The sequence below is a fragment of the Pseudophryne corroboree genome, chromosome 10 (genome assembly GCF_028390025.1).
Source record: "Pseudophryne corroboree isolate aPseCor3 chromosome 10, aPseCor3.hap2, whole genome shotgun sequence".
Lineage (NCBI taxonomy): Eukaryota > Metazoa > Chordata > Amphibia > Anura > Myobatrachidae > Pseudophryne > Pseudophryne corroboree.
Window position 1 is genome coordinate 223,108,751 of NC_086453.1, and position 25,221 is coordinate 223,133,971.

The 25,221-nt window shown below is 44.4% G+C and overlaps 1 protein-coding gene across 2 annotated transcripts in view; it reads left to right on the forward strand.

Annotated features, from left to right (window-relative positions):
- GPR157 (G protein-coupled receptor 157) overlaps nt 1-25,221 on the forward strand; it is a 72,826-nt gene that overhangs the window by 7,758 nt on the left and 39,847 nt on the right. For both annotated transcript variants that reach the window (XM_063943101.1, XM_063943100.1), the window contains exon 2: nt 1,690-2,090. In XM_063943101.1, coding sequence (XP_063799171.1) covers nt 1,708-2,090 — 383 coding nt within the window. In that variant the 5' untranslated portion in view covers nt 1,690-1,707. The remainder of the gene's footprint in view (nt 1-1,689; nt 2,091-25,221) is intronic.

Genomic DNA, 25,221 nt, shown 5'->3' on the forward strand with positions numbered 1-25,221 from the left:
ATCTGATAGATAGCGTTGTGAGCCTTCTGTCTGACTAAGCCTGCTGTAGGCTCTCTTTATTCACTTCATCCAAAACATAACACAATGGATACTGTAATCTCTTTGTCCATTGGACACAGGGATGGTCATTTACATTACAGGAGAGGTCATAGGTGGATTTAAATAGGTGGGCGATGTCTTTCCCCAACTGCTCTTGTGGGTGGTCTCCTCTGGATTCCCCCCGCATACATAATATACAGTAAACACAGTTAATGTTCATATTCTACTTTTGCACATAACTATACGCAGGAACAAGCGATCTTTCTCAAACTAACACCAGAATGTTTCCCTTAAAATACCCTACAGCTGGATACCAAACACCACCTTGTAACCTTGTTCTGTCCCCTCCTATCCTGTAAAGGTGAATCCCTTTGTTCTGTTATCATTTTAAACAGCTATTTCTTTCTGATGTGGTGCAGGGAGGCTATGTGTACATTGTGCACTATTTGGATTAAATATGTAATGTTTAGATAGCCCTCCATGCGCACACAAACCCTACCGTAAATACGCATACCACGCGCTAAGGCGCATGACCGCGGGGAGCGACCTTACGCAAATTGCGGATATGTGCACACACAGCAGAACGAGTGCGCGCGCAGGGGCCATGTGTGTGTGGTTTGTACTTGGTGTGTGTGCTTCAATATTTTTCGACTTTGACAGGAGGACCTCCTGTTTGCTCAATCGGTGCTGCAGAGTCATCCGCACTTTCCCGCCCGTTTGGGAGCTTTGGTATAATCCCCATGGTCCTTACGGAGTCCCAGCATCCTCTAGGACGTTAGAGAAAATAAGATTTTAAACCTACCGGTAAATCTTTTTCTCGTAGTCTGTAGAGGATGCTGGGCGCCCGTCCCAAGTGCGGACTACTTCTGCAAGACTTGTATATAGTTATTGCTTACATAAGGGTTATGTTATAGTTTCATCGGTCTTGGACTGATGCTATGTTGTTTTTCATACTGTTAACTGGGTAGTATATCACAAGTTATACGGTGTGATTGGTGTGGCTGGTATGAATCTTGCCCTTGGATTACAAAAATCCTTTCCTTGTGCTGTCCGTCTCCTCTTGGCACAGTTTCTCTAACTGAGGTCTGGAGGAGGGGCATAGAGGGAGGAGCCAGTGCACACCCAGAGTCAAAGTCTTTCTTAAAGTGCCCATGTCTCCTGCGGAGCCCGTCTCTCCCCATGGTCCTTACGGAGTCCCAGCATCCTCTACGGACTACGAGAAAAAGATTTACCAGTAGGTTTAAAATCTTATTATGTTTCACAGTCTAGAAATGCAAGATAGCACATAGCTGATAAAAAAATTTAAAAAAAGATCTCTGCAGGATAAAGTGTGCCCATATGGTGTAGTAACAATTAAACAGTTTTTGAATATTGCATATTCTATATTTCGTTTTCTTTAAGGTTGAGTGAAAAATCTTTTCACTTTATTTTGCTTATTTGACATTACTATGCTATGCATGTTATTTGGCTTGTATGTGCTTTTTGTATGTTTTGTATGCCCCTGTACTGTACTGTACTGTACTGACAATCATGAAATGGAAAAATTATATGTAATCTCTTTGGTCCTTTGCATAAGGAAATACCAACATTTTTATTTTCAAGGACATTTATGAACCATAAGATATATTTTTCATTTGTGCCTGTTTGTAGATTTTGATCTGAACTCCTATGGCTTGGCTGGAGATCCCCCGAGAAAATCTCTACTTGTCCGAGCAGGTGATCGTTCTGGTATCCTGTGGACTTTCTTTTCTTGGCTCTGTACTTATAATCTTCACCTACGTCCACTGGCCAGAGCTCAGGAGTCGCCCACGCCAGCTGCTTCTCTTCCTATCGGTGGTTGACTTGTTCTCTGCTGCTTCCTACTTCTATGGAGTCCTGCGAGACTTCCAGACCACAAGCTGGGATTGCGTGGCCCAGGGTGCACTCTCCACCTTCTCCAACACCAGCTCTTTCTTCTGGACAATGGCCGTTGCCCTTTATCTGTATATCACTATTGTGCACTCCCAGCAGAGTCTCGCGGAACACATGATTTACTGGTTCCATCTAATCAGGTAAGTACAACTTCGGACATGTCTACTCCTCCAGATACACATTGTTGGTGCTATATAAATTCTGAGAATATAAAACTACGACAGCTATTCAATTGTTTTTGCCATAGGTGCGATAGCAGGATTTCTGCTTGCGGCCTCCTGAAGTGGCTAGCAGAAATTGCAAAAAGCCTGGGTTTTATTTTAGGTGGGTTACACAGCTAAACTTGGTCTTTTTGGTTGTGAATGCAAGAAAAAAACCCAGATTGAATATTGGCGCGTCAATTTAGACGAGGATAAAGTGCAATTGGGCACGCAAAAACAATTGAATTCCCCCTTTACCTTTGATGGTTGGGAAAAGGTCATGCAATTTGTTTATTTTTAATATAGACAGTGTTGTCAGCCTCACAAGCAGTTTGGGGGAGATGTACTAAGTAGTGAAAAGAGTGGAGAAGTGGGCCAGTGGAGAAGTTGCCCACGGCAGCCAATCAACTGCTCTGTATAATTTTATAGTATGCAAATTATAATTGTTACTTCAATGCTGATTGGTTGTCATGGGCAACTTCTCCGCTGGCTCACTTCTCCACTCTTTTCACCGCTTAGTACATCTTCCCCTTAGTCAGAAATTGGGAATACGTGGATGATTGTTGCTATGATCACACAAAAAAGAATCTATCATTTGAATGTTAAGTTTCCCCTGTGATTTCTCAGGTTTCTAAATGTCACTTTACATGTGACGTTATGTTGGCTTTGGTACCCAACAGTTGTATAGGGTGGCTGACACCAATGCTTATCTGCTGTGTTAAAGGGAACATCATGCTCTTTATTTGCATCTTTTATTGTAGATTATAAGATTATTAGATGTCACCAAAGAGTCCTTAGACTAGAAAAAAATTTAGTTTTGCAAGCAAGTTCAGATAACCTTTTAACTTACAGCTGATAATATTATAATGCATCCTTTGCATGCTCAGAAATCAGCATTCTGGGATATATAATTTGCATTTCAGGAATGGGGGCATTTTTGAAAACTGGTTCAATAATTAAAATCCTAATCCTAATGTGGTTGCTAAGTAACGCAATTTACTCACTAAGGTAGAGGTTCCCAAACTCCGCCTTGTAGTACAGATTTTTAGGATATTCATGCTTGAGCACAGGTGACTTAATTAGTACCTCTAACATTTTGATTTAACCGTCTTAACTCAAGCATGGATATCCTTAAAACCTGGCATGTTCCCAGAACCTATTCCTCCTGAATTGGCACATCTTATTTATATACTGATCCAAGGGAGCAGCGTAAAACGAACTGTGAAGTTGTTTCTCTCTGATTATACATGTATTACAGCATATATTTTTCCCATGTACTATAGCTGTTCTATAGTTACCTTTCTTTTTGTCTGTACTGTATAAGTCTGCAATTCTTTCCCCTTTCTGGTATTAAAAAACAAAACAAAAAAACATTTACTGAAACCAGTGCAAGTTTGTGTCACACTTTAAAAATGCTTTGCTAGCCAAAAATCCACACTAATAGCATATGGAAGCATTTCAGGTAATTCCTGTTGCTGGATCTGAAAACATGGCACAGCAAACTTTAATTTGAAGTCACACAACATTTCATATAAGAACTTAAGGTTCCCCACCTTGGGAGAAAAGACAAAATCTCTGGCCTGAGACAAGTGGACAAACTTGGGGGAACTGGGGACATGAAAACTCATTCTCTTCTTTTGATCTAGAGAAAATGGTCTCTGTTCTTTTATGGTACCAGAATGTTGAAGAGCTCTAGGTCATACCTCAGTAATTTTAAAGTGGTATATTCCTGGATTTGCCCTATCTGCAAGCAGGTGGTGATGGGATTTGTGACCAAATAGCCTCATGTATTCTGGGTAGAAACCAGTTAAAAGGAAGAGGATGTTTGTCTAAATTGGGACTTGAGGGTTCCAGAAATAACTGTTAAGTGTTAACATTATGCACACACAATAATTTGCTGCTACTTCAGTAGGGAAATATACCTGACCACCATAAAAGGCAGTGTATGGCATCAGTTTTATTGTTCTCTAGCAGTTTGTTGTGCTGTCACGTAGGCAGGTAAGTCTGAAGGGTTTATTTACCGAGCAGCAGCTTGTAAAAGCTTCAATTTCTTGTCATTGAAAACCATTACTTAAAAGGGCAATTCTTCTGATTGCAAAACACCCAGTGTTTTGCAAACAAAAGCATTGCCTTCTCAAATTTCTTCAATGACTGCGTTCTACAGTCTCATCATTTGTTTTCACGTCCGCCCTGGGACAGAAGTTTCTTGTTAAGAAATTCAGCAAAAATTAAGTTGTCAGTTGTGCCTACCTGCAATTCTTAGCAGGGTTGTATTAACCCATGGCCGGGCCACTATGCTTTCAGGTATGTATTAAGCCTTAAAAAAAAGTGATAAAGTGTAGACTGATAAAGGGGAGTATTCAATTAGGGACGTTTTTTCACCTAGCTAAAAAAAAACTGCACTTCTGCAGCAGGATACATTGATTTCCTCGGGAAAACATCTGGGTGTAGAGTGGATCTTGATCCAGAGGCACCAATAGGCTAAAGCTTTAGGCTGTCCTAGGTTGCCTTGGGGCCTCCCCTATAAACTCCACCTCCAGGCACTGAGAGCTCAGTTTCGAGTTGGTGCCGGCAGTAGCAGGTCACCTAACAGGAGGGCTGCGCTGGGCAGCCCTGAAAAAGCTTTCTAGCGCTGCAGCTTCACCACCTCCCAAGCGGCGTCGCATACTCCTGCGGCTCAGTTCCCAGGTACTTGCGGCGGAGATGCTCTGTCTTAGGTACACGGTCGCTGACACTCTCCTGGTTCGCGTGGCTGCTACGGGAAGGAGGAAAGAGGGTTCCCCAGGCTCAGTAAAGGTCGGGTGCATAACACCCCGTTTAATAAGACAGTCCATGTAGCCCCTCCCTAGGACCCAAGCAACATCTCTGAGTAGATTTTCAGGACCTGGAGCTGCCTCACACTCTCCCTCACTCCCTGACTGAGACACTGGGCGCCATCTTCTGAGCATAGCTGCGGCTGGTCTCCGGGACTGCAGGGCAAGGTCTCCCTTGTAAAGCCGCCTGTATACAGTGCTGTGACTTTACAAACACTTAAGTATTCTACATGTCTTTATATAGACAGTGTCAGTTAAGAAAGAGTATACGTGTTATAGAATATATTGTATGAGTATTCTAATATATCTCTGGTCTAGGACCACGCTGTGATGGATGGATATATATATATATATATATATATATATATATATATATATTCTAATCCAGTGCAACCTTATTGTTGTAATCATTTCTTCATTGCCTATGACTGTGTGAGTCTGTATCTGCATCTGCTGCGTGGTTTCATTTTCAGTTTTCCCAGATATATCTGTCACTATATTATGTACCCTGAGGGACTAGGGGTGTGTGTGTATGTATATGTGTGTGTATAATATATATATATATTATACTGTGTATTCAGTCCCATAATACCGGATTTATTTGCAGGTATTGTACTTTTATCTGGTTTTATCGTACTAAGTCGCTCTGTTGTTGCATTCATATCATAATGTCTAACAGAAAGGGCAGTAAATCAGTGGAAGCTGCTGCATAATGCAGAGCATGCTCCAAGGATTTACAAGAGGGGTAAGGAAGTTTTGTATGATTGTCTTGTGTACTGTGTCATACACCTCCTTGCCAGTTCGCAGCTCCTGGGTCTACTCAGGAGCCACCCTGGGCTGTGTTTACAAACCTGTTGGGTACTCTGGTAGAATACCTTACGCCCCCTATGGGACCACCTGTTTATCTAACCAGCTGCAACAATTAAATCAGTCTTTGGTTACAGAAATCCACTCCAGGTCACACTCGTGTCTCTGGGTCATTTAAGCGCGCTACTTCCTCCCCACAGTCCACATACCTCTCTGATGTTTTATCTGAAGAGGAGGGGGAGCATATGGTCCTGTCAGACACTGAATCTGGTGTTACTGATGAGGATTCTCCCTTGCAGATTGATGTCCCTGCATTAGTGTTTGGTATTAAACAGATCCTACAAATCTCTGAGGATTCTACTACAGTGGCAAAGAAAACTGATATGTTTAAACGGCAGAAGGTGGTTAAAACTCTTTTGCCCCATTCTGACCATTTAGTGGACATCAGAAAGGAACCCTACTCCAGGGAAGAAATTCCCTCTACATAAATGGGCCTTGGCTCGCTATCCTCTCCCTGCAGAGTTATGTAGCAAGTGAGAAAATTCACCGCCGGTGGATTCTCGCATCACCCGACTCGTGGTGTCATCAACTCTGCCTGTCACCTCACTGAAGGAACAGACAGATAAGCGTGAGGAGGGATGCCTGAAATCTATTTACAGGAGCTTTGCATTGACCCACTATTGTTTCCTCCTGGGCTGCCAAAGGTATTGAAGCGTGGGTTCAGGTTTTAGAGGAAGAGCTGCCCGAGGATATATCTGACAATGCCAGACAATACCTGTCTCACATTACCACCGTTGCCTATTACATTCAGGAGTCGTCCTCTGAGGCAGGTGTGCTGGTGGCCAAGGCATCGACTACGTCTGTCCTGACTCGACTTATTCTGTGCTTGAGGTCATGAAAGGTGGACCTAGGCTCCAAAAAGACCTTGGAAGTACTCCCCTTCACTGGGGACATTTTGTTTGGTGAAGACCTGAATAAAATTGTGTCTGAGTTCGCATCTGCCTCGACTGCTTTCCTCCTAAATACTAATCCTTCTGCACAGAAGGCAAAAGGTACCACCTTTCGTTCCTTTTGGCCTCAAGGGAAAGCAAAAGGTCAGGCAAACCCAAGACAATCTCGTGCTCCCAGAACCACAAAAGCCCAAGGACAAACAATCCTGGGCAGCCTGTCGGCTTGCTTCTAGACAAGATAAGCCAGCTGCATGACGGGACGGGCCTCCCCCTGGGGGAACCCAGGGTGGGAAGCCGACTTCTACAGTTCGCCCAGGTCTGGTTAAAGACCACTTCATGAGACGTCCCCCTTGCCAGTTTTTTAACCACGGTTCTACCTTTGGATCCATCAAAGGTGCAAGCTTTGCAAACGAGTGTCAGTTCTCTCCTGAGTACAGGAGTGGTTGTGCCGGTACCTCAGTCCCAGAGAGGCAGAGGTTATTACTCGACGCTGTTTTTTGTCCCGAAACCAAATGGGTCATTCCGGCCTATACTCATCCTAAAATCCCTGAACCAGTTTGATAGTGTCCAGGTTTCGTATGGAAACACTGCGCTTAATTGTACTGGCTATGGAACCCGGAGGCTATATGGTATCCCTGGATATACAGGATGCATACCTGCATATACCTATTGCCATGTCACACCAGCAGTTTCTGCAGTTTACTATTGGCAACCTATACTTTCAATTCCAGGCTCTACCATTTGGACTGGCTACGGCTCCACGGATCTTCACAGAGGTCATGGTCGTGATGCCGGCACATCTCCATCGCCAGGGGATCAGAATTCTGTCGTATCTTGACGACCTGCTGATTCTGGCAAATTCCCACAATGTTTTCCTCAGTCATCTGCAACTGACTGTAAACTTCCTGCAAGCCCACGGGTGGCTTGTCAATTGGAAGAAGTCCTCTCTGGTGCCAGCTCAGAGCATGGTGCACCTGGGCGCGCACACAGTCAACGGCTGTTTCTGTCTGGACACACACACAGTCAACGGCTGTTTCTGTCTCCAGAAAAGGACACACACAGTCAACGGCTGTTTCTGTCACACACATAGTCAACGGCTGTTTCTGTCACACACACAGTCAACGGCTGTTTCTGTCACACACACAGTCAACGGCTGTTTCTGTCACACACACAGTCAACGGCTGTTTCTGTCACACACACACACACACACACACACACACACACACACTCAACGGCTGTTTCTGTCACACACACACAGTCAACGGCAGTTTATGTCTCCAGAAATGGTCCCAAAGCTTCAGGACAGGATGCTTCCTTTGTCATCCCAGAGTGTCGATACACTTGGCGATGCAAGTTTTTGGCCTGATGGTGTCGGCATTTGACATGGTAGAGTATGTTCTATTTCATTCCCGCCTATTACAGAGGTTAATCCTTTCCAAATGGGATAGTTTACCTCATCGGATCAGAGTTTCGTCTGTCGCTGACCTGGTGGCTACAGGACCAACGATTAAGCAAGGGCCGTCTCTTCTGGATCCCCGACTGAGTCCTGTTGACAACGGATGCAAGTCTGAGGGGATGGGGAGCGGTGTTGGAGCAACACTCGTTTCAGGGCCATTGGACCAAGGAGGAATCATTCCTCCCAATAAACATTCTGGAGTTGAGGTTAAAGGCATTATCTCTTGCCCTGCCTCTGGTACAGAACAGGCCTGTTCAAGTACTATCAGACAACACCACAATGGTGGCATACATAAACCATCAGGGCGGCACTCGAAGCCGCATGGCAGTGATGGAAGTGTCAAAAATCCTTTGTTGGGCGGAACACCATCTGACATCAGAACACCATCAGCCATATCGGCAGTGTTCATTCCAGGCGTCCTAAACTGGGAATCGGTAGTAGAACATCTATAGTGTTCACAGCTTTGTCACCACAGGAGCTTACCTCACCTCCAGCGGGACTTTACCATCTGAAGCCTGCTGTCCTTAAGTTGCAGCCGCAATGGGAAGGGAGACACGCCCCGTGTTGACGGGAAGAATATAACACCATCCGGACCCCAGACTGCAGTAGAGGTAGGGTCAGTTTAGGTACCATCGGGGGAGACCAGAGCAACATTTCCACCTCCAATCCTCTATCTTTTCCAAAAGGAGCTTAAACATTATAAAAATAATGTACTAACCATTTTTATTTTTACAGGTGCCACAATATATATTTCTATACATATTTAAGAGCAAATTTTTTCTCTTTTAGGCCTTCCTCAGTCGCCAGGACGTGCACACCAGAGAGTGGAGTCTTCATCCGGAAGTCTTTCAACTCCTAGTGGACCGATGGGGCCTAGTGGACGTAGACCTAGTGGCGTCTCGACACAATCACAAAGTTCCGGTCTTTGGATTAAGGACCAGGGATCCTCAAGCAGCATTCGTGGACGCACTGGTGGTTCCCTATGTGTTCCCTCCAGTGTCACTACTGCCCAGGCTACTACGGAAGTTCAAACAAGAAGGAGGAATACTAATTCTAGTCGCTCCAGCATGGCCTCGAAAGCAATGGTTATCAGTCCTGCAGGGTCTGTAGACAGAGAATTCCCTTCTACTTCCTCAGCGCCCGGACCTCCTCATACAGGGTCCTTGTGTCTACCCAGACCTGGCCAGACTGGCTTTGACAGCGTGTCTCTTGAAGCATCACTCCTGAGGGCTAAAGGTTTCTCTGAGGTGGTTATCCAGACTATGTTGAAAGCCCACAAACCAGCCTCTGCCCGGATTTATTACAGGGTTTGGAATTCTTACTTCACGTGGTGTGCTGATAAGAATTATGATGCATACAGATTCAGAACTTCCAGAATTCTGGCTTTTCTGCAACGAGACCTTGACTTAGGTTTCTGTGTGGCCTCCCTCAAGGTTCACATATCTGCCTTGTTGGTATGGTTTCAGTGAAAAATTGCGTCTATACCTGGTGTTCATACTTTCACACAGGGCGTACTTAAGATTCAGCCTCCCTATGTCCCTCCTGTGGCTCCATGGGATTTGACTGTTGTACTAAAAGCCCTGCAAGAGTCTCCATGTGAACCTCTTGAATCGGCGGACCTTTAAATGGCTTACGGCCAAGGTCCTGTTCTTGCTGGCTATTGCCTCTGCAAGACGGGTGTCGGACTTAGGTGCTTTGTCCTGTCGTCCACCCTTATTTGATTTTTCACCGTGACTGGGCAGTTCTACGAACTCGACTGGGTTATTTGCCTTAGGTGGTGTCATATTTTCACCTTAACCAGGAGATTGTGGTTTCCGGCCTTTATCTCTTCAGACTTGTCTTCCAAAGAGCGTTCTTTGGCTGTGGTAAGGGCTTTCCGTATTTATGTGCAGAGGACTGCCTCTATCAGGAGGTCAGATTCCCTTTTTGTACTGTTTGGTTTCCACAAACGTGGCTGGCCTGCGAATAAGCAAACCTTGGCCAGATGGATTAGAATGGTGATTGCATAAGCTTATGCGCAGGCTGGACTCCCAGCTCCTGCTGCTATTAAAGCCCATTCTACTCAGACTGTTGGACATTCTTGGGTGGCCCGCTGTGGCGCATCTGCAGAACAGTTGTGCAAGGCGGCTACATGGTCCTCAGTGAACACGTTTATTAGGTTCTATGCCTTTGATGCTTCTGCCTCCCAGGATGCATCCTTTGGACGCCGGGTTCTCATACCCGCTAAGGCGCGTCCCTTCCCTTGAGGAACTGCTTTAGGATATCCCCGATCTTTTCCTGTGAAAACCAATGTATGTTGCTGCAGGAAAGTAGTGTTATGGTAGACTTACCATGGTTAACCCTCTTTCTGTGAGGTACATTGGTTCCACAGGGTGCCCACCCTGATGCACCTTGCTTCTTTTGGTTTGTATGGCATTAACCGCTGGTACCTTCTCATGTCGTGAGATTGTGTTCTATGTGACTAACATCTATCTTCTCTCTTGCTTGCTCCTGTATTGGGCTGGTTAACAAAGCTGAGCTCTCAGTGCTTGAAGGCGGGGTTTAGAGGGGAGTCCCAAATGCATCCTGGGACAGCCTAAAGCTTTAGCCTGTTGGTGCCTCTGGATTAAAATCCACTCTACACCCCAATGTTTTCGTGTGGAACCAATGTATCTCACAGAGTGTTAACCATGGTAAGTCTACCATAACCCTCTTTTTTCGCTATTTTGTATGGCGAATGTGGATTCACCCTATTCAATAGCAGGGCCATTTTTTCACCTTGGCGAAAAGTTCAGCAGGAGCGAAAAACATGTGGATTGGCAAATCCACGTGTTTTCACACCTGCGCTGGCGAAAATGCAGGCCGCCTTCGACGATTTTGAAGCATTTTTCACCAATGCCTTTTCAATTTAAAGAAAAAAGGTGAAAAGGCATTGGCGAAAATGGCCCGCTATTGAATATGCAGGGGGCTAAATTCCATAGCTCCAAAATTGTTGGAGCTGATTGAATACCCCACAAAGAATGTTAAATGGCCAGCCAGTAAGCTTCTAACTGTCATTTTTCAAACACAGCCTGTTACATGGCAGTTCGGAAGCTGATAGGCTGGTCATTTATCACTCTAGCCATCACCACTTTATCGCTTGTCAAGGCTTAATACATTTGGGCCAAAGTCTGCTGACCTCTTTTTACAGCACAATCGTTCTTGCTTTTCTTTTTTTGAAATAGCGCTAGTGCACTATTTGTCTCAATACAAACCTCCCATGGTCTCAAAACAAAGCTCCGCTGACTATGAATGTGCCTTTAACCACTGGAGCCTTGGCAGAGGTAACAGTGCCTTAACAAACAAAATTAATTGGCTCCTAGTCCCTGCGGGACCCCTAGGCTTCTGCCTTGTCAGCTTAGTACAGTGATGGCTAACCTTGACACTCCAGCTGTTCTTGAACTACATATCCCAGCATGCCCTGCTACAGTTTTGTTATTTGGCCATGCTAAAACTGATGCAGGGCATGCTGGGATGTGTAGTTCAACAACAGCTGGAGTGTCAAGGTTAGCCATCACTGGCCTAGTAGATAATACGGCCCTGATCCTTGGTGATTGGCTGTCTGATTCTCCAGATACGTCAATCTGAAAATCACTGTCAGTGATTTATGGGTTACTTCCAACATGGTAAGTGCCACCAGCAAGAGAATTAATTGTTCTGACCTTAGGTAGCCTTTGCTTCCATCTGCATACACAATTATTAATATTTCACGAACCAGGTTACATGAGCCTCATAGGGTATAGGTCTAAGAACCCAGAAAATCAGGACTAGAAATTAGGATTCAATTTGAAGAATAACTTCAGAGTTTACAGTTACAAAAAAGTTTAAAAATATATATAATTATAAAAAAGAAAATACACAGAGGTTAGAGACTTCAGATTTCAGATAATAAAAAGATGAAAACAGAATTCAGGGTTCACCTTTGAATGAGCAAAGTCCTGGGGGTAAGGTCTCCCCTGATAAGAGTTGGGCATCCTAGCCAGTGTGACTTCCTTAGGCAAATGATTTTGAAACCGCTAAAGACGTACAGTTTTATCCACCAAAACAGCTCATTGACACTTTAAAATCCAGATTTGATTGTTTGTACTTGGGTATCTGAAGGTCATTTTGTGTCCCCATAATCCCTGGGGTATCCCTGCTAGACCAGCAGGGGTATTTAATTACTTACTTCATTCTGTTTGAAGCATAAGATCTAGAATTTAGCAATATACAGTACTAGGCAGGTTTTATGGTCTTAGGGCATAATTCAGACCTGATCGCAAGAGCGATCTTTTTCTCTAATGGCCAAAACCATGTGCAGTGCAGGTGGGGCAGATATAACATGTGCAGAGAGAGTTAGATTTGGGTGGGGTGTGTTCAAAGTGAAATCTAAATTTCAGTGTGAAAATCAGCCAGTATTTACCCTGCACAGAAACAAAATAACCCACCCAAATCAAACTCTCTCTGCGCATGTAATCAGAATTGGCTTTATTGGCCAGGTGTACTCACGTACACTAGGAAGTTTTTGCGGTACAGTGCATCGCCAAGCAGTAACATGAAGGGGGAAAAACCTGGCTTACATTACACATGAGTTCATACTGCACATTGCAACTGTACGACAGACTCGACATATTATACATGTTAGACTTTTTATTTATTGTTCAGCTGGTGGACAGCTAGTGGGAAGAAGCTTTTAATGGATCTGGTCGACTTTGCGGGAATGGACCTGTAGCGTCACGTGTTCGTGTGGGAGAGGAAGGGGAGATTTACTTGGCGCTGGTGTACTTGGTGACTGCTTTGGTGCCCTCAGACACGGCGTGCTTGGCCAGCTCTCCCAGCAGCAGCAGGCGTACGGCGGTCTGGATCTCCCGGGAGGTGATGGTGGAGCGCTTGTTGTAGTGAGCCAGGTGGGAAGCTTCCCCCGCATTGCTCTCAAAGATGTAATTCACAAAAGAGTTCATGATGCCCATAGCCTTGGAGGAGATGCCGGTGTCAGGGTGCACCTGCTTCAACACCTTGTACACGTAAATGGCGTAACTCTCCTTCCTGCTCTTCCTACGCTTCTTCCCATCTTTCTTCTGAGTCTTGGTTATGGTTTTCTTGGAGCCTTTCTTGGGCGCTGGAGCAGTCTTACCTGGATCAGGCATTCTCACCACTCACTTCTACACAATGGCAATGCAGAATTTGAAAAACTATCAGAATTTAAAAAATTATCTGCCCAACCTGCAGTACACATGGTTTTGCCCATTAGAGAAAGATTTTGCTTTTGCGATCAGGTCTGAATTAGGCCCTTAATCAGGAAGGACTGACCAAATGCCCTTCTTCAGAAATTTTCTGTTGCCTTACTTCAAAAGAATTCGGCACCTCTGTGGACGGGATGTAGTTATGTGTCCATAACACCCATAGAGTGGGAATAGAATCTGTGGCACTCGCAGCTCGTTGCACTCGCTCCCCCCCACACCGGCAATCTAACAGCCGGGATCCCGACGTCGATATTGTGACCGGTGGTCTCCTGACCGCCAGTTACACATACCTAACCCCTGTGGATGGCCAGGAGGCAGTACCAGTTACACAGGCCCCCCTGCTGGTTAGGGTACACATACATGTCTGTTAACAATTCTAATGTCCACAGACTCAGTTCATTACCTGGAGTTAATTACAGAGTTTTACAAATTACATTTCCCATATAGAATATACCTTGATACAACATGAAATTCGAATAATACTATTTTTTGGGATCAGATAATGACAGTCACCTACGTGGAGGTGCACAGGGTTGTACTTATGCTTGTCCAAATCTTTTATGTTTGTCAGCCACCAGCATTGGTATTTCCTATTACATTGGCCATAAATAATTTGATTTGGTCCTGTAACCACCAATCGGGCACAACTGCCATGGCCAGGGCCGGTTCCAGGGCTTTTTGCGCCCCGGACGGGAAATGGGGCGTGGCTTCATGCAGTGGGCGTGGTCAGTTATGCCCCCTGTTCAGAGTAGCGCAGCTGCAACGCTGTGCGGTGCGCGCTGACGTCATCGCGCACCGCACAGCAAAGGTCCTCTCCAGGAAGGGAAACTAGACGCGTAGCATCTAGTTCCCTTCGTGGAGAGGACCTTTGCTGTGCGGTGCGTGATGACGTCATCGCGCACCGCACACAGTAAAGGTCCTCTCCATGAAGGGAAACTAGACGCTACACGTCTAGTTCCCTTCGCAGCGGGCAGCGGGACACAGCGGGCAGCTGGGGCAGGAGCGGAACTTGCCATGGTGCGGCGCCCTCCGGATGGCGCCGGTGCCCTCCGGAAGGCGGCGCCCCGGGCAATAGTCCTGCTTGCCCGTGACAAGATCCGCTACTGGCCATGGCACCCAGTTTTGGAACTAATGCCTTAAGATGTTTCTGTGCTGAAACTTTGTGAAAATGTGTATTTGGTTTGTTGTTTGTACTTTAATATTTGTGCCAGTATGAAATGTGGATTGCTAGAGCCAGTCAGAAGGAGCAAAGTGAAAGTGATTTCACTCCCTAGTAAATGGATATGCTATTTTTTCCTAAATATTAATTCAGTCCACAAACTACTACCACCACCATCATGTTTAGGTGACGTATGTTTCAAGGGTCATTAACACCATGCATTGCTTATCTAAGCCTTTTCTACAGGAGAGCATATTAAACAACTGTGTGTTTCCCCTACTTTTTTTTCCAACTCTTGGTTCTGGTTCATTTTATTAATAGGTGTTACCGATACTTGTTATGTATTACATGCTTTTACAAAGCAGGCACTATGCAGTCAGAGGTAGTTATAAAGCGCAACAAAATTAGACTTTAACAAAATGTCTATGGAATGAGCATTAGATAATATATCTGTGGTTATGCTTGCAGTCACTAATCTGCATGGTACACTGATCTTCCCAAGGATAGCTGTCTGTCTGAAAGGAGGAAGTGAATAATTGGCAGGATTTTATTATCTTTTTCCAGGTATGCATTGGCAATCATCAGGTGATACTAAGCGCATCTTATTAGATATATTTCAGCAAATTCACCTAAAGTTGCATTTTACTTTAGGATGACAAATGCATTATAGTGGCAGCAGCTGGCAAAATATGCTGTGACGTTTTTATCTGAAAAAGTGAAGCTCTCTTCTTTCTTTTTTTTTCTGTTCACAAAAGCGTGTCGTAAGACTTTAGGAACCGTAGTGTCACGCTGCCTGCAGCTGTTATCTGTTCTCCTTTTGTTTCCACAATGCAAGACTGCCAGAGAAACGAGCTACTCTTCAAAAGTTGCAGTGTTTGGGGTTTATTTAATAAAGTTGTACAATATACATAAATGTCCCGTATCATAAGCCCTGTGTCATAACCCATAGGAACCAGTTAGATTCTGCCTCCTCCTAGTGCAGTTTAGAAATACCGACCTATTGCTTGTTTGTTATCGTTATGACACAGCATTTATAATGGATGTAGATAGGTCCCTGGATTAAAGGGGATCTTATTGCACACCCTGCATCCATGAAAGGCACCATATTATGTAATATAGGGGGTAATTGAGACCTGATCGTAGCAGCAAATTGGTTGGCAGTTGGGCAAAACCATGTGCACTGCAAGGGTGGGGGGTGTGTGTGTGTGCAAATATTACTTATTTTCTTTACAATGTGCACGAGCAAGCAGCGGCACTCGGAGTCTTGAAGAACAAACGTGTATTTCAACACGTCACTTAAAACAGTCCCAACATTTCGGAGCTAAAGCGCCCCTTTGTCAAGGTGAGTAACCTTGACACTCACCTTGACAAAAGGGCGCTGTAGCCCCGAAACGTTGGGACTGTTTTAAGTGACGTGTTGAAATAGACGTATGTTCTTCAAGACTCCGAGTGCCGCTGCTTGCTTGTGCGCATTGTATCCATTTACTCCAGAGGGCATCGGAGCATAATTATAGTTATATGTGAGAGTGCCAGTCCATGTATATTGCTTATATATATTTTTTTCATATATATATATATGATATAAATTGATTATTTTTTGAAGGGCCTATGTACTATGCAATGCTGTACATTAAGGAGATCATAATACAGGCTGCATTCAATAGGCCAGATTCAGTTTTGTCAGTGTTGTATGCAAACACGATGGTTTATGCACAATACCGATGGCGGGAGGACTGCACGTGTGCTGTAGCTGTCCTGCATCGTCACACGCAATGCCACCTAAGTCGAGTTGTGTATAATAATATTTCACTAGTGAGTTAAAAGGCTTGTTATCTTAAATATTGGTAAACCCGCTAAATGTTTGCTTCTGATCTGCATAATAGGTGCTCTTAGCGTGTGTTGTACACAAGGCTTCTATGTTTGTCACTAGAGTACGTTTACCAGCCATAGTCTAGAACAGTACTGCTCTGCATGCAAACTTAATCATATAATTTGGCTACTGTGGATTTTGTTGACATTGGTAATGTCACGGATTAGTTACAGTTCTTCACAGTGTGGGCATAGAATTCTTTGGGAGCACTCAAGTTATTTAATTTTGTTTTGATTCTCAACATTTTCATGTGACGAACTGTTTACTGGCTCTGTATATGTAAAAATTGCAACAACAACTTAATGCATGTAAACTAATTAGTGGGATACAAAATAGTTTTCTCAACTTTGTTGTATAAAGAGCCTGGTCGAAAACCTATTTGCACACACAGAGTACATATTTAAAAGAACAGGGTTTTAGGAATGTTTTATTATATAGTAAAATCAAAATATAAATGACCATTCTTATACTGCTCATGGGGGGGGGGGGGGCTGCAATTAAAATGTAATTATTAAATTTAAATGCCACATATTATTCAGTGAATATCTGTGTACAATTAGATTGTCAGAAACATTTTTCCAACTACTCTGTCAAAGGTAGGGGGCCCAGGATAAAAATGTGTTGCCGATTATACTGCACTGTATTATGTGGTGACACAGTACTGTATTTGTAGTATCACATATAGAACTTTGTAGTAAGGTGGGGGCATCATTGTTCTGGCCTATCAATGAAGTTGAAAAAGCTAAATCTTGAGTTATATACTTTAAGTCATAGCTACAGACTTTGATATAATTTTAATCAGTGCTTTCAAGGCACACTGGCCGTTTTGCAGCTTTGTTTGTATGTACAGTATGTGTGTTCAGGATTAATCACTTCGGTGAAACGATTGCCTGATTTATAATTCAATGAAAGGTCTGTGGACAGAGGCACACTAGCATTTTCTTTTTTTTTCTCTCCAGAGCATGTAGCAGAGATGATAATAAAAAACCCTTTGTTACATAATGTTGGTATTTTATTGTCTACACACAAAAAATTTGGAATAACAAAATACCGGAGAGTTATTAACTTGAGTTTTGGTGCATACGTTGTAGTAAATAGATGTACAACAGGAAACAGTGGTGGGAGGAAACATTGTTCCACTTGGGTGCAATACACGTGTCCCAGACACTTTCAGATGGCGTACTCACTCAAGGGAGTTTATCGACCCACCTGCTTTCCAACGCAGCCAGTTTCAGTCAGAAATAAGTTGAATGTTTTGTTGGTGTGCCTCGTATAGTGATTTGATTTGCCAGTTTGGTAAAAAAAAGTGCCCTAATTGGATGACCTTATCAACATGTCATTGGGCAAAATTATCAACAAACACATCTGAAGTAAAATGAGTCTTTCATACCAAGTTTAGCCGATATGTCTAAATAACATTGCAGTAGACCAAGGATTTATCTATAATGTGTATTATTTTATTTTAATACCCACTCTTGTTGTTATACAAAGTTAATTAGACATGTTAAATACTATAATACAAACAAATCTGAGGGCGCTTACATGTATGGTACTGTTTCGACAATATTAGTATATCCGTTTAAAACAAAACAAAACAATTTTCAATTACATAGAATAAAATGTATTCATAAAAGTACAGAATAAAACATAGGGTGTCTTTCCGACCTGATTGCACGCTGAAGTTTTTCGCAGCGCAGCGATCAGGTCACTACTGCGCATGCGTATGCATCGCAATGCACAGGCTCGTCATACGGGTACAAAGCGGATCGTTGCTGTGTGATGGATTTAACAAAGAATCCATTCGCACTGCCGATCGCAAAGAGATTGACAGGAAGAGGGCGTTTATGGGTGTCAACTGACCGTTTTCTGTTTGGAAAAATGCAGGCATGTCCAAGCATTTGCAGGGCGGGTGTCTATGTCAATTCCGGGACCGGACAGGCTGAAGTGATCACAAGGGCTGAGTAAGTTCTGAGCTACTCAGAAACTACACAAACTATTTTTGTACCGCTCGGCTGCATATGCGATCGCACCCTTGCACAGCAAATATACACTCCCCAGTGGGCGGCGACTATGCGTTTGCACGGCTGCAGAAAGTAGCTAGCGAGCGATCAACTTGCAATGACCCCCATAGTACGTCTGTGATTTTACAGAGGACGTCTTCAGATATATCCGGTTATACATTGTTTTTTAGTGTATTTCTTTGTTGAAACATACGATACAGAAGTAGAACAATAGATTGACCCCTAAAAAATATGTTTATAAAATAACATATCTGCTGATAATTCTATTAATGAATTCATTCATTCATTCATTCATTCATTCATTCATTCATTCATTCAACAAAGATGCTCACACTTCGGACACACAAGTTTACAAAGTCATCAGCAACACCTATGTCTGTTCAACAGGGAAAATATTTTGCTAAAGCAAAGTTTCATGTTTTTTTTTAATGACCATCCAGTAACATTTTATTTTAGAATCAAATTAATGTATACACACTGTTTTACATAGAGAAAAAGGGTTAATCCTAGACTGAATACAGACCTGAAAGAAATTCCCCACATTTGGGAAGGTGCTACATCCTTCCTTGTTATTTCTCCTCAACAATATATAATTCAAACTTGTAGTGCTGTGATCTACAAACTGAAGTTGATAGGATAACCCTTAGCTGTATATCCTTTGTATATACACAGCGATAAGTACATGTAACTTACCAGATAAGAGTAATTGCACAATCTCCTGCACACACGCTGCCAAAATGTAGTGTTTGGAAATCCGCGTTCAATTTGTGACACACTCAGGGCGACTTTGCAGCTGCATACGCAGAAAAAAAGTGTGTGGTGGTCATACTGTGTTAGAAGTGTGACCAAGGAGGCATGTTTAGATCTTCTGAAGTGTTAAGCCCCCTAAAACCACCTCCCCACCCCATAAACACCTTTAAACCAAAAACCTACAATTGGTGTGCACACTTGGCAGGGAATGCTCTGATGGTGATCAGGAACTTATATGGAGACGGGACATTTGTCAGGTATGGTGTTGTGATGCTAGGTGGTGTATACAGGCAAGCAAGTAACTAACCATAGAATAACCGTTTGATAGTAGAGGGAACATCACAGAGTATTGTCAAACCGATTTGGGAAGAGGATAGTCAAATGAGCCTCCTAAAAGAATCAAAGTTACATATATCCAATATGTTCTGGTATGCAACACAAAATAAAATTGGTCTCTGCACATTTCACATTGGATCCCACATGATTAACGTTTAGTTGTGCGCTGCCAGTGGTCAAAGGGAGTTATTCAGTAAGGCTTGCAGATTCTGATAGAATTGCAGATTCTGCTTTTTTTCTATCGCATGCCGAGGGCTGCCTATAGCAGGGCAAGGCTGCCCAGCTGCTGCGACCACAGTTTAATTGCGGTCACAGTAACTGTGGACAACCCCCTGCAGCCAGGCTGCATATGCAGGGGGTCCGCCGTTAATTTCTTGATCGGAGCAGCTGCGTGAAACGTCACGCAGCTGCCATGAAAACGCCTCTGACCCGCCTCTATTTTGCATACGCTGCCCCCGCAATGCTCTGTCGCCGCTCCACGAACGCCTCTGCCTGTCAGTCAGGCAGATGTGTTCGCAGTCAGTGTATTGGTGCCGGGAATGGAGTTATTGCGGTCACATTGCTTAGCAATGCGATAACCCCCTAAAAGCACTGGCAAAAAAGAAGGCCCTTTTCACCATAAACTTTTTGTGCAGATGTAAAGTATTTGTTAAAAGAGCAAGCAGCATCTGATTGTGACAAGCACATTTAATTTAGGAGATCTACATAGATTGCATACATCAGTGTTTACAAACGTGGTGCTTAAGGCACCCCAATAGTCCAGGTTTTAGGACTGCCTGTGCACAGATGGTATGATCAAACTGGCTGAGGTACTGGTTAAGTCACCTCTGAAAAAACCTGGACTGTTGGGGTCAGAGCCGTATTAAGGCCACGGGGAGACGGGGCACATAAGACAGTGGGGCCCCTAATAAAGAGCAGGCAGATGGAAAAAAAAAATAAAAAAAAAAATATATATATATATATATATATATATATATATATATATATATATATATATATATATACACAAAACAAGATTGAGCGCGCACAGTAATTCTAAAATTAGTATAAATCAATTGTCATTCGCAAACAACCATTAAAAATTTACAAATATTTATTAAAAACAGTCATGAATTGGACAAGTGAAACCTCTATGATATTATTAATGAAGGCTTGTTTGTCCTTGAAAAAGAGTTCTGATCAAGGACAAACAAGCCTTCATTAATAATATCATAGAGGTTTCACTTGTCCAATTCATGACTGTTTTTAATAAATATTTGTAAATTTTAAATGGTTGTTTGCTAATGACAATTGATTTATACTAATTTTAGAATTACTGTGCGCACTCTGAATCTTGTTTTGTATGTCTATTGTGAACCCTCAGCTAGCAAAAGGGTTATTCTAGAGGCGCAGCCCCCCTATAAGCGCAGATTAGGGTACATTTGTGTGATATATATATATTTAATATAATATGTGTGTGTGTATATATATATATATAAATATATATATATATACACACACACACACACACACACACACACACACACACACACACACACACACTCTGCTGTTGGCAATAGGCAATATTATTAGTGAGGGAGGGAAATGCACGGGAGGACTTCCAATTTTTTGGGGTGGTGGAAACATACAGGGGTGACACAGAAGGGAGAGATAGTGAGGGTAGAGCCGGATTAAGGATTTTATTAAACAAATAAAGCCAGCCTGAACCATTGGACTGCCGCAGTGGATACTTTTACCAATGCCAACTAGCTGTGAAAGTTTAAGGATCAGTAGACAGTCCTCCACCAAGCAATACATACTACTTTGCTCCATATTATTATAAGCTGCTGAAAGTCACAGCACAATTACATTTGATGCAGAAACACCGCAGATCAAAATGAAAACTATCGGGGACATTTAAATCAGGAGTGTAACAATAAAGCCCTGTGTAGGTAGTCTATAAAAGAAAGCGCAGTAGACATGCCGGGGACACGGACACAGGGGCAGGATACAGCAGAATGCTGACAGAGAGCGAGAGAACTGGAACTAGACCAGGTCCCAACATGGCAGCCGCGCACATACACCATGCGGCAACACACGGCATGCTGTAATGAGGTGTCCGCCACTAACTCTGTCAGCTTGACCCAGGGACTCGGGAGCACACCTGAGCACCGTGCCGAGAGATGGTTACTAGGCTGTCCATACGCTAAACAATCTATACCAACAGCCTCAACAGCACCTACCGGGCCGCTGCTGCGAGCAGGGCCAGCCTTACTCTGCTGGCGACACATCCTCCCAAAGCAGCACACCATACGCCACCCAAGCTCCGCTGGGCACTGTCTCCACAATCCACACTGCTGGGGATCCCTCCTTCCCTGCACGCCCAGCCAAGCCTGCACGCCCAGCCAATGACTGAGCGGCAGGCTGCTTCATTCATAGATTGGACAGCTGAGCCGTCGCTCAGCTGTCCCCTCTGTGTTTCTGCTACACTCAGCCGGCCACCGCTGTAGTGGGGCCGGGAGCGCAGCACCACAGATCAGAAGCGAGATCCGATCTGTGGTGTGGCAGAGGCCGCAACCCCCCCCCCCCCCCCCCGCCCTTAATCCGGCTCTGTTTGGGGTGTCTTGAGGACCACGCTTTGGAACCACTGGCATATATGCTTTATATCCGTATATCTCCAAACTCAGTCCTCAAGGCATACTAACAGTCCAGTTTTTAAAGATATCTAGCTTGTACACAGCCAGTATTCACTGATAATAAGAAAGATGTGGGAAAGGTCAGCGGGGCTAACAAATTAAACACTATATTTGAAAAATCCTGGGAAAACCCGGAGAAAAAATTCCAGATCCCAAAAAGAGTTCTGGTTGTGTTTTCCCTTCCCTGAGGAAGATAGGAAAAAATGGGAAAACCCACAAATTGTTGATGCATCTGTCTCCAGACTGTCTAAAAATTTGGTTTTACCTGTCCCTGGTTCTACCGCGTTGAAAGAACTGGCTGTTCGTAAGATTGACACTACGCTCAAATCCATATACACTGCTTCAGGAGTGGCCTTAAGGCCCACTATTGCCTGTGCAGGGATTTCTAAAGCCATAGTATAGTGGTCAGGCACATTACTAGAGGATTTGGATGCAATGGATAGAAGTGACATTAAATTGTTTTTACGTAACATACAGGATTCTGAGGGGTTCATGGTGGAATCCATGAAAGACCTGGGTACACTGACTGCACTGATATCCTCCATGTCTGGATCAGCTCACAGGGGACTCTGGCTACGCCAATGGTCTGCAGATGCGGAATCCAGGAGAAGCGTGGAGAACCTACCCTACACAGGTCAGGCTCTATTTGGGGAAGCGTGGGATAAGTGGATTTCCACGGCAACCGCGGGTAAGTCACCTTTCCTTCTCTCTGCTACTCCTTCTACGAAGAAACCGTTTCTTCAGCTGTGCAGCAGTCCTTTCGGACCGCTAAGACAAAAAAGCCCAAGCCTTGTACCACTTTCTTTAGAGGTGGTCGGGCAAAATCCAAAAAGCCTGCACCCGCAGGCTGCCAGGACCAGAGACCTGCTTCTAGTTTCTCAAAATCCTCAGCATGACGGTGGACCTCAAAGCCTGGAGGACGGGCTTGTGGGTGCGAGACTCAGACGTTTCAGACACGTCTGGGTGTCATCCGGCCTGGTTACAGGATATTGTGTCCCAGGGGTACAGACTGGAGTTTCAAGAACCCCCGCCTCACCGATTCTTCAAATCCTAGAGGAAGCCATCCTAAAATTGGGAAAATCACAGGTCATTGTCCCAGTTCCACCTCATATGCAAAACAATGGTTATTATTCAAACCTTTTCGTGGTACCGAAACCGGATGGTTCGGTCAGACCAGTTTTGAACTTGAAATCGTTGATCCCTCACATGAGGGTGTTCAAATTCAAAATGGTGTCTCTCAGCGCAGTGATTTCATGTCTGGAGGAGGGGGAGTATCTGGTATCTCTGGATATCAAGGATGCATACCTCCACATTCCGATTTGGCCGCCTCACCAGACTTATCTTAGATTTGCACTGTTGGACAGTCACTATCAATTCCAGGCACTACCATTCGGCCTCTCCACAGCACCGAGGGTGTTCACCAAGATGATGGAAGAGATGATTGTTCTCCTCCGCAAACAGGGGGTGAACATAATCCCATATCTGGACGATCTGCTGATAAAAGCAGCGTCCAGAGAGAGGTTGTTGCAGTCCATTGTTGTCACGAGTCATATGCTCAGGGAACACAGTTGGATCTTGATTTTTCCAAAATCACATTTGGAGCCGACCAGGAGATTGTCTTTTCTGGGAATGATCCTCGGTGCAGAGGGTGTGTCTTCCGGGGGAAAAAGCGTTGGTGATACAAATAATGGTCCGGGATGTCCTGAAGCTAGCCCGGGTTTCGGTTCATCAGTGCATTCGCCTTCCGGGGAAGATGGTGGCCTCTGACGAGGCTCTACAGTACGGAAGGTTTCATGCTCGGCCCTTCCAACTAGATCTCCTGGACAAGTGGTCGGGATCTCATCTACACATGCGCTTGAGAATACGTCTGTCGCCAAAAGCCAGGATTTCACTCCTCTGGTGGCTACAACTACCTCACCTTCTGGAGGGCCGCAGGTTCGGGATTCAAGTCTGGATCCTTCTAACCATGGATGCAAGTCTCCAGGGCTGGGGCGCAGTCACTCAGGGGGAAACCTTCCAAGGAAGGTGGTCAAGGCTGGAATCCAGCCTACCAATAAACATTCTGGAACTAAGAGCCGTCTACAGCGGTCTTCTCCAAGCAGCTCATCTTCTGCAAGCCATTCAAGTGCAGTCGGACAATGTAACGACAGTGGCTTACATAAACCAACAGGGTGGGACGAAGAGCAGAGCTGCAATGTCAGAGTTAACGAGAATCATACTCTGGGCAGAAAAACATGCGTTGGCGCTGTCAGCAATCTTCGCTTCCCAGTTGTCTACTCCCGGAATGGACTTCCTCAGCAGACACAATCTCATCCAGGAGAGTGGGGACTCCATCCGGAGGTGTTCATGGAGGTAACAGATCTTTGGGGTGTACCTCAAATAGACATGATGGCCTCTCATCTCAACAAGAAGCTTCGGCGGTATTGTTCCATGTCGAGGGACCCGCAAGCAGTGGCGGTGGATGCCCTAGTGACTCCGTGGGTGTTCCAGTCGGTGTACATGTTTCCTCCACTTCCACTCATTCCAAGAGTTCTAAAACTCATAAGGAGAACAAGAGTTCAGGCGATCCTCATTGCTCTGGACTGGCCAAGCAGGGCTTGGTACACGGATCTTCTTGATCTACTGCTAGAAGAGCCGAGGCCTCTTCTTCTTTGGGAGGACCTGCTGCAGCAGGGGCCGTTCGCTTATCAGGACTTACCACGGCTACGTTTGACGCAATAGAGATTGACCAACAGATTTTAGCTCGGAAGGGCATTCCGAACAAGGTTATTCCTACCCTGATACAGGCTAGGAAAGGAGTAACGTCTAAACATTACCATCGTATTTGGAAAAAATATGTATCTTGGTGTGAGTCCAAGTAGTTTCCTACGGTGACGTTTCAACTGGGACGGTTTCTCCTCTTTTTGCATGCAGGTGTGGATATGGGCCTGAGGTTGGGATCCGTAAAGGTCCAGATTTCGGCCCTATCCATTTTCTTCCAGAAACAGTTGGCTT